Source organism: Synchiropus splendidus, chromosome 6, assembly GCF_027744825.2.
Source record: "Synchiropus splendidus isolate RoL2022-P1 chromosome 6, RoL_Sspl_1.0, whole genome shotgun sequence".
NCBI lineage: Eukaryota > Metazoa > Chordata > Actinopteri > Syngnathiformes > Callionymidae > Synchiropus > Synchiropus splendidus.
The window spans coordinates 297,324-313,158 of NC_071339.1; the positions used below are offsets into that span (position 1 = coordinate 297,324).

The following is a 15,835-nucleotide window of genomic DNA, read 5'->3' on the forward strand; positions in this document are numbered from 1 at the left end:
AGGACAGGAGCCGACAGCCCTGGATCATTGGACAACACCGGCAGGCGCGGACGCCCCCTGGTGGTCACACAGTGTAACCTCACTCGCCGCGGACCCCCTGCAGGTATGGACGGAGGCTTGTGTGTCAGTTCAGTGCCGCGGCTCTGACTCTGAACTGAACCTCTTCATCTTGTTCCCCATCGGCGGGAGAGAGTCAAGGGTTTGAATGATTTGTTTTATGATGAGCACTATTGGTTCGTTTGGTCCAATACTGCGCCTTGTGCCAAAGCACTTCCCGCGTTGGTGGGTTGAGTCGGGCAGTAAAGCTGTTCTGATTCTGAGCCACCCATCTATCCGAGGCGACTGATCAACCAAAGTTGGAGTCCAGGTGAGGGTGCTCTTGCCTGCTCCAGTAACAATGACAGCCGTGTCTCGAGCGCGAGCAGGCTTCCGTAGTTCACCGGTCCTGAGGCTTCACGTTCAGACGCTTCGGAGTCGTCGCTTCCACGACCAGAAGTCCTGGCTTCACATGAACCTTCTCTTCTTCATCAAAGACCCTTGACAATTTGCGCGTATTTAGCCGCTACTTCTCTAGTGACGTCACAAGAAGGCGCTCCAGAGAACCTCGCCAGAATCCTCATGGACCTCACGGCAGGAGATGGAAGCCCAATTGTATGGACTATTCTTCTCTTTTATGACACAGAATGGAAAGACACATTTCTTCATTCTGATGATGTACTGTCTGAGGTCTGCGATCCTTCAGAGCTCTTCCCTCGCTCAGTCCTATCCGTGTTGTCAGCCTCCTTCTCATCCCAATGTCGGTCTCTGCTTGTCCTGATCACTCTCTTCTGCATCAAAAATCAGAACCTGGGTGGGGTGTTGTTTTTTTCGCGCCATCATGAGCATGAGCAACTCGATTGTTTTCCTTCTCCTCCCTTCAAACACATGGACTCCGGCTTGGCACTGGAGAAGGTGCATGTTTTGCATGAGTGTTTCCCGGCGCGTCGCAGGTGAAGACCAGGAGGCAAGAAGCTGAGAAAAGAGAGCTTTATAGTAAAGAAGGCGGACGTGTTGCGACATGTCGTACAAGCAAACATGGTGACTAGATCTCTGCCTTAGTTAAGGAACCCACTAAAGCTGCATGTTCAAGCAAAGACTATCTGCTCAGACAGGAGGAGAGAAACGCTGGCTGGCGTCACCATTCATCCAAACACACGGTCGCGGTGGTCTGGAAGTGAGGAGAACACGTCACTAGCCAGGACAGGTGTGGAGCAGGGGGCTGCACGGAGACCCGGATGCCTTGGAAGATCAGAGTCGGCATCGTCGTCGTCTACACGGTGGCGGGACGCCGTCGCTCGAGGCCTGACCCTGGAGCGACGGCGTCACACAGGCAGACAGCCAGGTGCCTCCTCATGTCTGCTCCAATCGATGAATGATGCGGACGAAATATTGACAGGAAAATCAGATGCTCTAACCAGTATAAATATATATAGATATAGACAGATAGATATGACAAATCAATAGGGAGAAGAGCAGGGGCGGTCATGTGACACAAACCCGACCGACATCACAGGAGCAACAAATACACAGGTCACCAGTGATGAGTCCAGCTGCTACGGAAGGACTTTTTTGGTTTGTTACACGTTTGTCAATGAAATGAGCAGAAGAGCGGAGAAAACACAACATATGTACAAATCAATAAAGGAGGAGGATGCCAAGCACCAAAGCCCTTGAGACATGCTCCTCTCCTTGCGTTGCCTGTTTTGTCGCCGCACATGTCGAGCGTGTGCCGGGGACAGACGGGAGGCAGGCCTGTGTTGTCTGGCATATACAGCCACAGGAGGGCCGCACGCCCAGTTTCCCAGAGGCTCTCCACTGCGCATGGTTGGCCTCCATCATCTTTGTATGAGGCGAGGTCTTCTTCTCTCCAGTCTGCAGACACCTGATGAAACGCCAGTCACACTGGAGCTCACCATGGAGCCGGACGTGATGGCCTCGTGCCACCAGAGACAAGTGATGGAGACGTGGGTCTGTCGGCACACGGACACATGAGGCTACAGAAGAGCCCACGCTCCGAAGGCAAAGTTGGCAAGCTTGAGGTTCAACTGCATTTGTATCACCGGCGCTGCTCACACAGCACAGAGGCGTCCGCCTTTACACGCGCCAGGTCCAAAGATCTGTGACGCGCTTGGGAGCTACTGGCTGCGACAGCGCCCCCCAGCGGACCCACCCGCTACTGCACCCGGAAGCATTCGCACACCTCGGCTCAAACGACTTGACCAATCAGAGAGCAGGGAGAGATTAATATTAGAGACATGACTCTGCTCCCCAGATCCTAGAATGGTCTGCACAGCCATCGGAACACCGCGACACCGGCCCCATGACCATCCAGGCACACGTCACAGACGGTGGGTCGCAAACATGAGGGTGGACTACAAGACCAATAAATAAATAAATAAATACATCAATACATATGGATCGGATCCATGCAGCACGGAGGCCTGCGCCCGCTTCTTCTTCCCTGACTCTGAAGTCCAAAGGCCAGTCAACGCAGGGCAGGTGAGCGCAACAAGTCCAAGGTCTGGGCGCAGCAGAGGAACTGAAAGGAGGTGCATAGCTTGACAGGGCTCTCCACCCAGTGGCGGATGGCACTGCTGCAACTGAAAGCCTTCTCTGCGTGAATATATCAATATGATAAACATATTCCCCGGGGGAAGGGCGGCTGATATGTTTGTGCACAGGAGCGTGGGTAAGCAGACGCGCGAGCAGCCGGGAACATCAACCCAAAATGGCCTGTGGAGGCGCTGTGTCCAAGGCACAGGTCAAGTCTGTGTGAGCGCAGGGTCCCTCCTGTCCCCCTCTCTCTCTCACCTGCATCACAGTGGGAAGCTCCAGCCCTGCTCCACCAGCGTGTGTGTGCGTGCGTGTGTGTGTGCGTGTGTGTGTGTGGGTGAGTGGTGCGTGCGGGAGGCTACGCCAGCGAGTAGATGGCGTTGACCGGCGAGGTGGCCTCGGAGCTCTCGTTGCCTTCCGTCTCCTCTTTGTCCTTCTTCACCGTGTACTGGCCGATGAAGGAGCCGTCCTCGTTGAACTGGCCGTCGCCGCCCTCGCCGTAGTCCACCAGGCTGTCGTCGCTCTCCTTCACGTTGCCTTCCAGGGAGGTCTGGCTGCCCTGCAGCGGCTTGTTGTCCTCGTCGCTGCTGCGGAGAGCAGGGGACACGATGAGCCGCCCAGAAAACCAAGGACCGCAGGTCAGATTCTTCACCCCAGAGCTCGGCCTGCTTGCAAACATCTCCAATGTTTGGGGAGAGAAGGCAGCGTGGAAACATGCTCCAACCGCACACGTGCTGCCATGCTCATGCACGCAGCAGAAGCGTGTGCACGTCACACCCACCAAGGGGAGGAGGAGGAGAGATGACAGGAAAGAAAGAATTAACCAGAGTGTGTGGAGGACAAGACAGGACGGCTGGGGACAGAGGAAGCAGGAGACGAGGACGGAGGGCGGCGTCAGAGGAGGCCACGGGGCGACTCAAGCAGGCGAGCGTCACCACGTTCTTCAGGAGGCCACGTGAGGGAGCCAGGCTCAAGCGCCGCGCCATCCCAGCGCGTCACTCCCTCTCCTGCCACAGGAGGAGGGCGCACCTGTGCAGGTGACTGGGACCGTGCTGGGTCACGTGCTGTGCCGCCTGAGCCTCTACAGCCTCAGACGGTGGTTCTCCTCCCAAGTCTTGGTTTTCTTCTCCACTAGATGGAGCCTGGTTTTGCTGTCTCTGCACTTCAGTTCGGACTCACTCACATCTGAGAGATGTTTGGAACATCATCAGCGTGGTTGTTGTCAGCAAGACAAAGCCACGCTCAACAATAAAGGGGAACCAGACGAAGGTAAAAACCAGCCAGATGATCTGAGAGGAATCTCCACGTATCATGAGCGTTTTCAGGAGGAGACAGTGAGAAACCTCTGGATGAGAAGGAGCTCCTGATGCACGCGCCCTGAAACAAGGACGCAGCCAGGAAGCTCCTCCCTTCACAGCAGCCGCAGCTCCCACATGCTCGGGCCAAGACAGGTGTTTGTGGCAAAACTGAAGTACCTGTTCTCGTTCTCATTCCTGTCAGGGACAGACGACCCATTTCAGCGTGGCGGAGAGAGAGAGAGAGAGAGAGAGAGAGAGAGAGGGAGGACACGTGAAGAGACACGGGAGACAGGAGAACAGGCAGGGAGGCACACAGACGGACGGACGGACGGAGGGAGACACACTCGGCCGCCAGAGTCAGGGGTTATGTGCAGCTGCAGGGGCTTGGAGACCTGTTAGAGCCAAGCGCTGCTTCACTCACGGTTATATTCATTCAGTCCACCATCACAATGCTCACATCAGAAAAGCAAGGAGCTCATGTAGTAAAGACATTTTAGTGAGAGAGAGAAGGAAACAGAGCCTCAGAGATCAGCTGAACCTGGAAGGGAGAAGAAAGAAAACAACTCTGAAGTGGCTACTGACGCACCTTTAACCTTGAATGTATCGCAGAAGACGATTCCCAGTTGGACTGTTCTGACAGCGCAGCGCTAACAGAGCTAACAGAGCTAACCTCTCACTTCCAAGCTGTATTGATGCTCATGAACGTTTGCTCTGGGCTTTAAAAGGTGGCCACAAAATACATGTGAAGAGAGAAAGAACCGTTGCTGTTATGAAGCCAGTTCAGGCAGAGAAGCCGAGGATTTGTCTGGATACGAAGAGGGATTTTCTACAGGTCTTTAAGTGTCCCAGGCTCCTGTGGTGGTGTGAACCGAGGTGCCGTGGCCGGGGAGAGGGTGAAGAGCACTGCTCTCCAGCCCCTGCAGCGCTGGCTTCTTCAGAAGATCACAGCAGCACGTGGGAAGGTGACTGAACCACCTGTCCGCAGGACTCCTGAGCAACACCAGGAGGCGGCAGGAACACGGGACACAGAAGGGCTAGTGATGTGGAAACACTCACTGGTAGTCGAAGGAGCCGTCCTGGTCCTTCTGGTCCACTGGGTCCAGAGGGAGGTCTTTCTTCTCCCGCACTGACAAGAAGAAAGAGCACTTTCAAGCTGGGTCCAGGAGCACGGTGCTGGTGCTGGTGTCTCACCGGGATATTTGCCTCCTCGACTCCTCTTGATGAAGCAGACGATGAGCAGGATGAGGATGAGGAGCGCGATGGCACACATGAGGCCGATGAACCAGCCCTGGGTGGCGATGTCCACCTGGTCCATGTAAGCTGCACACACAACATCAGACAGCTGTCAGGCTCAGGACGCCTCCCTCCCTCCACACGCAGCACGTCTGTGAGCTGAGGAGAAGAGGGCGACGCCTCACCGTGACAATGGTGTGGAGGAGACACGCCTGCTGTGCTGCAGGAGAGCCACCACAAGACAACCCAGCGATGGAGTTCCAGTGGGTGGGTGTGTGTGTGTGTGTGTGACACGTGCAGCGCGAGGGCCGGCCCTGCACCATCCACCAGCAGGTGCTCTGCTGAAGCCCACACTGGGACCTGGCTCTGTGGAGGCACGTGAGACCTTCCAGAGTCCAGATGTCAGAGCAGGGTCTCACTGAAGGACGGAAGTCGGACTGGACTGCTCTTCAAGGAGGAGGGTGGGATGGAAATGACCTTCCGCTACGACTCCCCGAAGGTCAAGGCTGCCGAGGCTGCCACCTCCAGAGTCCTTCAGGGCTCAGTAAGTCTGCAGCGCAAAGACTCAGCGGAGCCTTGTGATGAAGACAGGGTCCCTCAGCTGACGGACCTTCATCCCACCCACTCAAATTCAGAGGTCAACGAAAGCTGCCCTGAGAAGAGTCAGAATGGAGCTTTCACCCTGAAGAGAAGGTTGTGGGTGAAAGTCCTCCAAGCTGGAGACGCAGATCTGTGAGTGAAGCCGGGTGACTGCAACCCTCCCCTGCCTGCTAACCTGGCTGTGTGCATGTGGGCGGAGTCAGGGGAGCGGCTTCTCTGAGCGGGCAGCAGCTGCCAGGTCGCCACGGTAACAAGGAAGCTCACATGTCTGAGGTCATGAGATGAAGACAGCAGGATTGGTGTTGATGAGGCTGCGTGTGGAGCACTGCTGGAGGAGGAGCCTTCTCAGAGGGTTCGGACAAAGTTTGGGGGAGCTACAGAGGGCGCTGGGAGGCTTCGGAAGCGGTGGTGAGAATTGAGGAGGCAGCTGGATGGATCTCTCCTCAGTGTTTGGTGGAGGGTTTGCACGACTCCAGTGGAGACATCGCCACACGTGTGGAAGGTCTGGCTCACGTGCACAACAGCTCAGGAGAGCAGAGAAGCAAAGCCCCACAGACGCACTCTCACCTCCTTTGGTCTTAAAGGTGACAGTGCTGCTGCTGATGCTCTCAAACTCTTGGGCGTAAACTCTCAGGTGGTACTTGGCGCCAGCGATCAGATCCAGCACCGTGATTGGCGGCTGCTGTTTCACGGGGAAAAGTGTCACACTCTGGTCGCCTTGGAGAAACAAGAGAGGCCCAGTCACACTCCGTTCGACGGGCTCTGGATTCAGACTGGTGCTGAGTGACGGACCGCAGGCTGGACTCGGCCCAGCAGGGCAGCAGGACCGGTCAAGTCAGGCCAGATCAATGGGCAGTCTCTGCCTCCTGCTCCTGTTTCTGAGTCTTCCTGAGTGTGGATCGCGCTGGACTCCGCCCCCCGCGCAGCGCTGACCCCGCCCACCTCCTTGTTAGACCCTGACCTTAAGGAACACGGCGCCTCACGCTGGCGACACCCTCATCGCACACAGAACCTCAGCATCAAACACTGCTACACAGCGCCACTGATGGCTGAGTCCAGTACTGCAGGGGAGCATGAGCACAGCGGACCCCTCCCTCGCTCACAAGAACCAGCTTCCAACCATCTTCATCTTCAATTGACAGGACTGAGGATGGGGGCGGGGCTAACAGCTAGCCGTGTTTCACACCTCTGGGCCGCTCAGTTTCAATCCATGAGCCACGTATGGGAAAGGTGGCCCCCAGACCAGCTGCAGAACAGAACAGCAGAACTTCAGCTGGAGCCTCTTCTGCATGACGTCCATGATGTTTGCATCCTGGAACTGAACTCTCAGCTTCATTTCCAGGAAGTGTACCTGTTTCTCGCTGTCTTCACAGAGCTTTAGTGGGTGACCACGCTGGACGGAGATCCCGCTCTGGCCAGTGACGGTGACCTGTCGAGGGAGTCCACCCTGGGTTCTCACTGCAGAGCCTGGGATGATCAGAGTCCACAGCGTCTGACACAGAATCCAGTCTGATGTTCTTCGGCTGCTCTTGTCCTCCCGACCTACAGCTGGTGTGCTGGTGCGGAGTCCGCTACGCCTCCGCCGCCGTGCAGCCTCCAGCCACCAAGACCACGGTGGGATGTCGGCGCCGCCAACAATCCACCGAGCCGACGGACGACGCCTCAGACAGTGGGCACCAGACCAGAGGACCAAAGCCACCTCCAAAAGCATCAGCTGCACTCGAAGCTGGCCACATCTGCAGAGCACTGGGCCTCGCCTACAACAGGGCTTGCAACCATGTCATGTGACTGAGCAGTGGCCAGAAATGAGTCACCAGCAGTCACCGGAGCCGGGTGTTTGGAGTAGTGGCACGCGTGTGACCTTTGACCTGCCCGACCGTGCTCTGCGGTTCTGCTCAGCAGCCAGTGTGAATCCAAAGCTTCCTCAGCCAAGTCTGGGGCAGGGTTCTGATTCTGGGTCCTTACTGTCCAGCGTGAATTCAAGCACAAACTTGCTGCTGACGACCGGGAAGTTGTGCTTCCAGCTGACATTAGCGTAGTTACTGTTAGCAGCCACCGTCAGGTTGCAGATCTCCCACCCAGGGGCCACTAGACACAGGAGGTCAGGGGTAAAGGGTCAAAGGTTAGAGCAAAGGCTGATGAGGCACAGCACCAACAAGGCAGAGACAAAGGGGCCCCGTCCTGCACTTCCCCGCCTCAGGGGCCCCAGTGGAGCGCAGGTGCCACCAGGCCGAACCTCTGACCTCAGCACTGGGGGAAGCGGGGCGGCGCTGGTGAGGACCTCATTGTAGAAATCGCTTCTCAATCCAAGTGTCAATGATGTTACTGAGGGCGGTTCCACACTGAGGGTTCTGAGTCCGATGCGCCCCCTGCTGGGCAGCCTCAGGCCATGTCCCTGTTTTCCTCCTCAGCTGGGGGCGCTCTGCACACAATGGCTGGTTTGTGACCCACGATGAAGGAAGTCGTCATCAGCCGCGCGACAACCTGTTCACCACCAGTGGCTATCAAAGCCCCGGACACAAGTCCAGTCCCGGACCTCTGCGCTGCGCTCCTGTTCCCCAGCACCAGTCTCCTCCTCAGTGTTCTGGGAGTCTGAGAAGTTGTTGTTGAACCATGTCGTGCAGCCATCAGACCCTTCACTGGCTTGTGTTCACATCCTAAAATGTCAGAGCTGAAAGAGCTTTGTCTGGAGACAGAGTTCACAGTGTGAAACCGCCCTGAAACTCTGGTTCATTTGTTCACAGTCAGAATAAAGAGACAAATCAGCCCAAACATCAAGGATAAGAGATCCACAGCAGTGGTGGTGAGTGGGGTTGGAGGTCAGCTGGGGACTGCAGTGACCCCACAGTTTTGGACGTCATGGCTCCACTGGCACCAGCAGGACAGGGCCCCCTGAACACACTACCATCGCACACAACAGACCCAAACACCGCCTGCGCAGCTACTCTCCCCAAGTTCAGACCAGCCTAGTGACTGATACGAAACAGAAGCAGAAAGCATCTCGCGCTGAGTCAGCAAACCCAAAGGTCTCCATGAGAATGAGAAGTTGTACCCAAAACGTTGCGATCGATACGCATGGTGGTGACTGGTACAGGAGGCTTGGTGGGACCGGCAGCGGTGGTCGGAGGGAGAGTGGCTTCTGAGCTAACGACAGTAGAAGAAGGCAAGGGAGCAACAGAAGGAGCAGTGGAGGCAGGAGCTGGAGAGGATGACGGCAGAGGAGCCAGAGGAGGAGCAGTTGGAGACACTGCACCAGCCAAAGAGGGGACAGTGAGCTCCACTGTGGGGAGGAGGAAGGAAAGAGCAGAGTTAAAGACAGGACAGCAGCAAGGTTCATCGCCCCCACACGTGTACTTACCCACAGACTGTCAAGCTAAGCTAAGCTAGCGTCCTGCCTAGTTTCTTAAAGGGGACCTTCACCTGTGAAGAGTTAGCTCCAGCAGCAGCCGCGGCCTGAGTCAGCGAGCAGATGCTCTGAGGCGTAGCTGCTGACGCCACTTTACACGCTTCCGATGACTGGCATGTTAGGTCAGGTGATATACGACGTGAGATCGACTTCCTCAAGGACTAAAGTGGGGCCCCTTTAAGTCACTGGACTAGAGCAGTACAAGCCTGAGCCGAGCTCGTTCACCAGGCCAGATCACGGTCCACAGAAGAAGGAGAGACTCAAGTGCAACGTACATGGGAATCCAGCCCAGCAGAGCCAGCATGCTGGTGTCATTGCAGCAGAAGCAGGTGGCAACAGAGCAGCGCAGAGGAGAAGCAAGATGAGAAAGATGGCAAGCTTCACTGCCATGAAGTGACGGAGCCAGCAAAGCCAGGCCCAGAGGTGAGTGCGCGTGCGGTGTGGTGACGACGACAACACAGGCAGAGCGTGATCCACTCCTGCAGGAATGGATCATTCGTTTCCCCCCAGTTCCTCAGGGGGAAACATTCACAATTCAAAAACAGCTTTTGGAAGCAACTGAAATGGAGTTGCAGATGTGAACCCACTCAGATGCACCAAGCTGAAGGTGTGTTTGTCCACCAGAGTGATGCGTTCATGGTCACTTCCCTGATGGACTGGACAATGAGGTGGAGAGCGGAGATTCATGAGCAGCAGTTCAGTCTCCAGCGGTTGCTGGAGCACCTGGGCCACATGCGCCTGAGGAGAGGCCAGCGGACTGCACTGCTGCTCATGGAACAGATGGAGGTGGGGAGGAGGGCAGTGGGATGTGGGGCCTCAGGCAGCAAGGTTCTCTCATCATTACCTAGAACTGGAGCCTCAGTTAGGTTTTCCGCTAAGGACAGAGACAAGAGTAAGAGTTGATACGAGGGAGGCTCCCATCAGGGTTGGTGCTGCCGAGCACCGATACCATCAGCCAGAGTGCATGGATTGACAATGAATTTGTCATCAAAATGATGAGACCTCCTGTGTCCATGATGTGAAAACATGAACCATTACGTCATTTTCATTCAGACAGGTTTTTATATCACTCTTCAAGGAGGCAAAAATAGAAAAAAAAACTTTGCTGAATGCAGCAACTATTCTGTCAAATTGACACGACTGAAAAACTTCAAGTCATTTGATGTGAGACGTGGCAGGTGAGTCTCTAGAGACTGAGCTGTGTCGGTGACATACTGACCGACTGGAGCAGGACTCTGAGACAGAGAGCACTGCAGTGATGAAAGTTTCCACTCCAGACGTTTTCTACAGTTTCAGAGTCAGACGAACGCTGCACCTGACTCCAAAACAACACCTCATCTAGCTGGCTGAAATGAATGATTATTTCTCATCACTCCGAATGTCACGCTGGGAGCGGCGGGTGTTGCTAAGCGTCAGCTGTGCTAACAGCTGCTGAGGAACCAGCACTCTCACTTTCATGAGCCCAGAAAACTCTCCGTGCTGCGTCAAGTGCTGGAGCTTTACATGGCGCCTTTCATTTGACGGCGCTTCCCTGCGCAGCACTGTCCAGTGCATGTGCTGCAGGATGCTAACTAGACATGTCAGACTGAAAGAAGCTCCACAGCAGACGTGCTGCTGCCGAGTGAGCAGCCAGGAGGGAGGATGTCAGAGCGATGTCACACCTGATCAGGCGTTGTGATGGGCAGTGACAGGCAGTGATTCGCCGATCACACTGATATGGGCCCATCATGATCGGTGAGCGATCGATCGGAGCTTCCCTACTTGATAGAGAGGAATGGGAAGGATAGAATCCCCCGCTCGCGGCGGGTGATCCCCCCACAGACAGGAAGCAGGTATCTGCACATGCTTCTGCGGGAGAACAGCACAACTCTCCCAGCAGATGCAGGAATAAACGTCTGTCAAAAGACCTTCAATCCCAGAGTTTTCCACTGGCTCACTGAGAGAGGAAAACGACATTTCAGTCACTCACGGAGACGTTCCAGACTCCCCGCAGGCCGAGGCCCACTGGGAGCTGCCACCTATCACAATGACACCCGCTGGTGCAGCTGTGGAACATCATGCCCGTAGGTCTGATGTTCCACCGGACCTAGTCAGTGTTGAGCATCCGTGCTCTCCCCCTTCGCATCTTTGACCTACCTTCATTGGTGAAGGGAGGCGACTCCCCAGCGAAGGCCTTCCCGGCCCCCTCCTGGGTCAGCGCCGACAGGGAGAACCTGTAGCGCGTGGACGGCTCCGGCAGGCGCAGGCTGAACTCGGTCATGTTGGGGAGGAAGGTCTCCATCTTGGGGTGACCCACCCTGGAACCATTGACTGCAGACACAGGCACAAGCTGGATGAGCAGCTGGCGTCTGGCCACCAGAAGCTGAGCTGCAGCGCCACCTACCAACTTGGTATTTGAGCTGGTAGCCAATCAGAAGGCCATTGGGCTCCAGAGGCTTGCTCCACTGGAGGTGCAGGCTGTCGGAAGTCTTGCGACGGATCCGGAAGGACTGGGGGATGTCAGGCACTGCGTGAGGACAGGGAGGTGGGGTGAGCAGGGCGGGACGTCATGGTTTCTCCTGCGGGCGCTTCCTCACCTCCCTCTTTGGTGTTGAACTCCACCGCGTTGCTAGCAGGACCTTCAAAGCCATTGTTGGACACCACCATGAACATCTTGTAGCGTGAGTAGGGGGCCAGCTCAGTGAGGACGGCGGAAGGTTCAGCCATGGTGCTGTAGTAGCCTTTGGTCTTGTTCTCCTTAGTGACGGCCAGACCAGGCACCAGGCTGGACTCTCGCCAGTAGTAGAGCTGAGGGAGGACAGGGAGGGAGTCAGGCGGCCGCTGGGGGAGGTCAGACCCGCCTCGGGAGGCTGCTCTTGCCTTGTACTCCTTAAACTCCCCTCGGACGGAGCTCATGTCCACGGCCGTCCACTGGATGTTGGCTTTAGTGCTGTCCACCTTAGACACCCGCAGCTTCGAGGGAGGCTCCGCTGGTCCTGCAGGGAATGACCAGGCTCAGGTTCCACAACCTCAGTCAGAAGATCAACCACTACTCACTGTCCTCTCCAGAGAAGCCAGTGACCACGTTGGACTCGGGGCCCCATCCAAAGTCGTTCCTGGCTTGGATCTTGATCTCATAGGGAACAAATGTCTCCGTGTTCTCCACGACATGTCTGGACGAGACGGTGGTCACGTTGCTCCACTCCTGCCCAGAACCTTTCCGTCTCCACCAAACGCTGTAGTGCAGGTTTGGACCGTTGCTCTCCAGATCCTGCAGCGGCTGAAGAAAGCAAAGACCTCACTGATCATGGAAGGTACTGGTGAGCCATTCAGTGGACCCCCTCAGGTGGAAGTGCTTCCGAAGAGGTCGGAGAAATCCAGCCTCCTGTGCCACTTGGTTTCTTTAGTTACAATTTACATCATTTACACTGAGGAATGGAACAGGTGTGAAATCTAAAATAAAGGCTTTCAATTGTCTTTGAAGTGTAAATATTTTTCACATATTTGTTCAAGTGAATGATAATGTAATATATATACAGTATATATACACACGCGGTGGAAGAGCGCATGTGGCGAGCGCTTCATCTCATTGCTCTGAAGTCTGGAAACTGCAGTCATTTATACTCAATTCAGGATGGAGTTTTGTTGCACAGTGCAGATGTTTTTGTGCTGAGATCGTATCAGCTGCGCACATCTGCAACAGTTCAGAGGGGGCGTTGGTCACGTGCTGTGCAACAGAGCACAGAAAGAACGGTTTGGTGTTTAAAAATCCTGGCTCAATCGGGAGAGAGAGCGAGGCTCTTCAGTGTCGTCGCCAGAGATCAGCTTCATCCAGGTCTATCCTGGGCGACACTCGGCTCTCCACCCAGCTTCAGAACCAGTCACGGTGCTTCAGAAACCTTCTCATCAGTGGTCACAGATGATATCACCGATAAGCCGCGAGCTCACCTCCCAGCTGATCATCATGTTGTCTTTCTTGGTGCCCCATCCTCTCAGACCTTTAGGGACGGCGTCGGGGGCTGAGAGACAGAGCAGAGCAACATTTCTTTCCTTTGCTTCGACCGTTGTCTCAGCCACATCAAACATTTTTCAGGTTATGTCTCTGGACCGCACTTTGTTGAGACTCCACCCGAGTGTTTCCAACCGCTGACCGAGAGTCAAGCAGAACAGTGTCATGACTGAGGAGTGGTGTGTGCGTGTCTGAGTGGTTCACCGGCGCCGCTGGTCTTGTAGCGTGGCGAGGGCAAACTGGGCTCACTCTGGCCCACGGCGTTGACGGCGATGACCCGGAACTGATAGTTGACAAACGGAGCCAGCTGCAGGATGACGGAGTTCAGGTCGCCGGGGTAAGTGGACAGATTCTGCCACTGGCCCGGCTCCCAGCGGTCCTCCTCAAACTGGACCAGAAACTCTGCAAGCCATCACCAGCCACATGTCAGAGCTCACACATGAGGTTCCCCAAGGCTCGCATCTTTGTGACCTACGTGTGACAGGACTGTGGTGCTCGTCCCCAGGAATCCAGGTGAGCCGAACGCTGCGTGCTGCGGGATCCGACACGTCCAGGTCCATGGGAGGATCTGGGCGCTCTGCAAGTCAGTGGGCCGTGAATCAGACACGCCGACATCAGTGAATGTAAGTACAATGTGATGGAGAGGGGCGTGCAGCTTTGTTTAAACCAGTGCTCTTCACCCTGTCTCTGGCCACGGCACCGTGGTTCACAGCACCACAGGAGCCTGGGCCACTGGTGCTTCAAGTCCTGTAGAAACTCCCTGTTCACTGGTGAAACACTGCAGCTACTGACACTGGCTTGTTCTGTTGCCAGGCTGTTTGTTTCCCGTGTGTCCAGAAAGAGGCGGCAAAATAGGTCATGCTTCATTGATGTGTGGACTGACTTGAAATCACTGTTTGGATGGGATCACTTCTCTTTTGCATGATGTGACTGTAGTTTCCAGACAAATCCTCGGCTTCTCTGCCTGAACTTGCTTCATAACAACAACGGTTCTTTCTCTCTTCACGTGTATTTTGTGGTGCGTTTAGTTGTTCAGAGCCACCTTTTAAAGCCCAGAGCCAACGTTGACAGTCCATGAGCATCAATACAGTTTGGAAGTCAGACAGGTCAGGTTAGCCGTTAGCTCTGTTAGCTCTGCGCCGCAGACAGTCTTTGGCCTGGTGGCGGCTCCCTCCCTCCCTCCCTCCCTCCATGGTTCTGTGGTGAAGGTGTGTGGTCCAGTTAGAGGCGCATCAGCTTTAGAAACAGCTGGAAGTTGTTGAAGCACGTGAGCGGCTTCTTGGCTGTGAGTGTGTGGGAAGAGGAGCGCGGCGCACCACAGCAGCGCTGCTTTGACTGAGGGAGGGATCAGCATCAGCATCAACACACTCTACAGTAGAGTGGAGAGAAAGAATGGCAGCCAGTCCATGGGATCATCTCCTCAACACCTTCTCACTGTCATGACTTCATGGCGTCATATCGCCGCCTCTCTCTCCGGACACATGAGGTGACGCTGGATCATTGACACTCTCTCACCACGGGTGAAAAACGCTGGTTTAAAGGGCTGTGTTGGTGGTAAATACAGAAGGAAGAAGTGGAAGAAGGAAGCTGTTACCTGCCGGCAAGGCACTAGAGACGGGGGGGTTGAGGGAGGCGTCCTCTGTAGAGGCGTGAGTCAAGCATTAGTAAAACCAAGGTTAGTGGAGCGCAACGTTCTCACACACAGGAGTGAGCCGCATGGGATCCATGCTCACATCACACATCAGTGCTCACCCAGCACAGTGAGGCGACCCGAGGCAGAGTCCTGGTCAATCTCAGAGCGGACGGTGCAGCTGTAGGTGCCCTGGTCGCCGTCGTTGACGTTCGAGATGGTGAGGGACTCTTCCTCTCTCCTGAGCCTGAGACACACACACACAGGCTGAGTGTGGGACCCTCCTCCAGCAGCAGCAGCTGCCGCTCACCTCCAGCCCATGTGCAGAGGCTTGTCGTCCTTGGTCCAGACAACAGTGACGGGCAAAGTGGCGTCTGACTTCACCTCGCAGTGAAAGTGTGCGGTGGAGCCTCGGCTGACCGACTGGTGCTGCGGAGGCCGGACTATTCGCGTCGGCTCTGGAGAGACCAGACGATTGGCAGGGCGGCGTTCGGGCTGAAGAGGCTGGTACAGAGCCCACACTGACCTTTGACCTCAAGGCGGACCTGGTTTTCGGCCTTGCCCAGGATGCTGCTGGCCACGCACGTGTAGGTGCCCTCGTCCTCCGCTCGCGCTCGCTTGATCTCCAGCGTGCCGTTGATGTAAACGCGGTACTGGCCGCCGTCCAGGCCGCTGCCCTGGCCGTTCTTGAACCTGCAGCAGCAGAGTTGGAGGCGCTCTGTCCTGGAGGCGTGGCTGAAGGAGGAGCATGAGAGACTCACCAGCGTAACTCTGGCAGAGGGGAGCCGAAGAAGGGGCAGTCCAGGAAGGTCTGGTTGCCCTGCACCACCTTGATCAGCTGGTTCTTGGGAGCCAACATCCTCGGGGGCAGGTCTGCAGAGGGAAAGACACAGAGTCCAGCAGCCAGTGGAGCCAGAACTGACACGTCTGAGAGGCTCAGGAAACAAACCGCTCCGAAGAGAAGGTGTGAAACAGAAGATGTCAACAGCAGTGGTTCTTCACCACAGGGCTGGAGCGCCCCCTCGAGGGCCGCGAGAGGCTCAGTTCAAACCCATGAGCCACGTGTGGTGGCAGCAGTGAGTCAGTGA

The 15,835-nt window shown here is 55.8% G+C and overlaps 1 protein-coding gene across 16 annotated transcripts in view; it reads right to left on the bottom strand.

The window, feature by feature from the left end:
* Positions 1-2,947: 2,947 nt before the first annotated feature.
* The window catches only part of nfasca (neurofascin homolog (chicken) a), a 38,103-nt gene continuing 25,215 nt past the window's right edge, over positions 2,948-15,835 (bottom strand). For 4 of the 16 annotated variants that reach the window (XM_053869366.1, XM_053869367.1, XM_053869369.1 and 1 more), the window contains 21 exons: positions 15,509-15,620; positions 15,274-15,440; positions 15,058-15,205; positions 14,870-14,994; positions 14,712-14,756; positions 13,593-13,694; positions 13,322-13,519; positions 13,057-13,127; positions 12,166-12,388; positions 11,989-12,104; positions 11,706-11,916; positions 11,513-11,635; positions 11,266-11,439; positions 9,974-10,003; positions 8,776-9,003; positions 7,689-7,811; positions 6,291-6,440; positions 5,082-5,210; positions 4,947-5,016; positions 4,068-4,085; positions 2,948-3,179 (listed from right to left, as the gene is read on the bottom strand). In XM_053869366.1, the coding sequence (XP_053725341.1) occupies positions 2,951-3,179; positions 4,068-4,085; positions 4,947-5,016; positions 5,082-5,210; positions 6,291-6,440; positions 7,689-7,811; positions 8,776-9,003; positions 9,974-10,003; positions 11,266-11,439; positions 11,513-11,635; positions 11,706-11,916; positions 11,989-12,104; positions 12,166-12,388; positions 13,057-13,127; positions 13,322-13,519; positions 13,593-13,694; positions 14,712-14,756; positions 14,870-14,994; positions 15,058-15,205; positions 15,274-15,440; positions 15,509-15,620 (2,792 nt within the window). In that variant the 3' untranslated portion in view covers positions 2,948-2,950. Of the gene's footprint in view, positions 3,180-4,067; positions 4,429-4,946; positions 5,017-5,081; positions 5,211-6,290; positions 6,441-7,688; positions 7,812-8,775; positions 9,004-9,973; positions 10,004-11,265; positions 11,440-11,512; positions 11,636-11,705; positions 11,917-11,988; positions 12,105-12,165; positions 12,389-13,056; positions 13,128-13,321; positions 13,520-13,592; positions 13,695-14,711; positions 14,757-14,869; positions 14,995-15,057; positions 15,206-15,273; positions 15,441-15,508; positions 15,621-15,835 lie in introns of all 16 variants that reach the window. The other 12 variants (XR_008414925.1, XM_053869373.1, XM_053869372.1 and 9 more) reach the window with 12 other exon arrangements.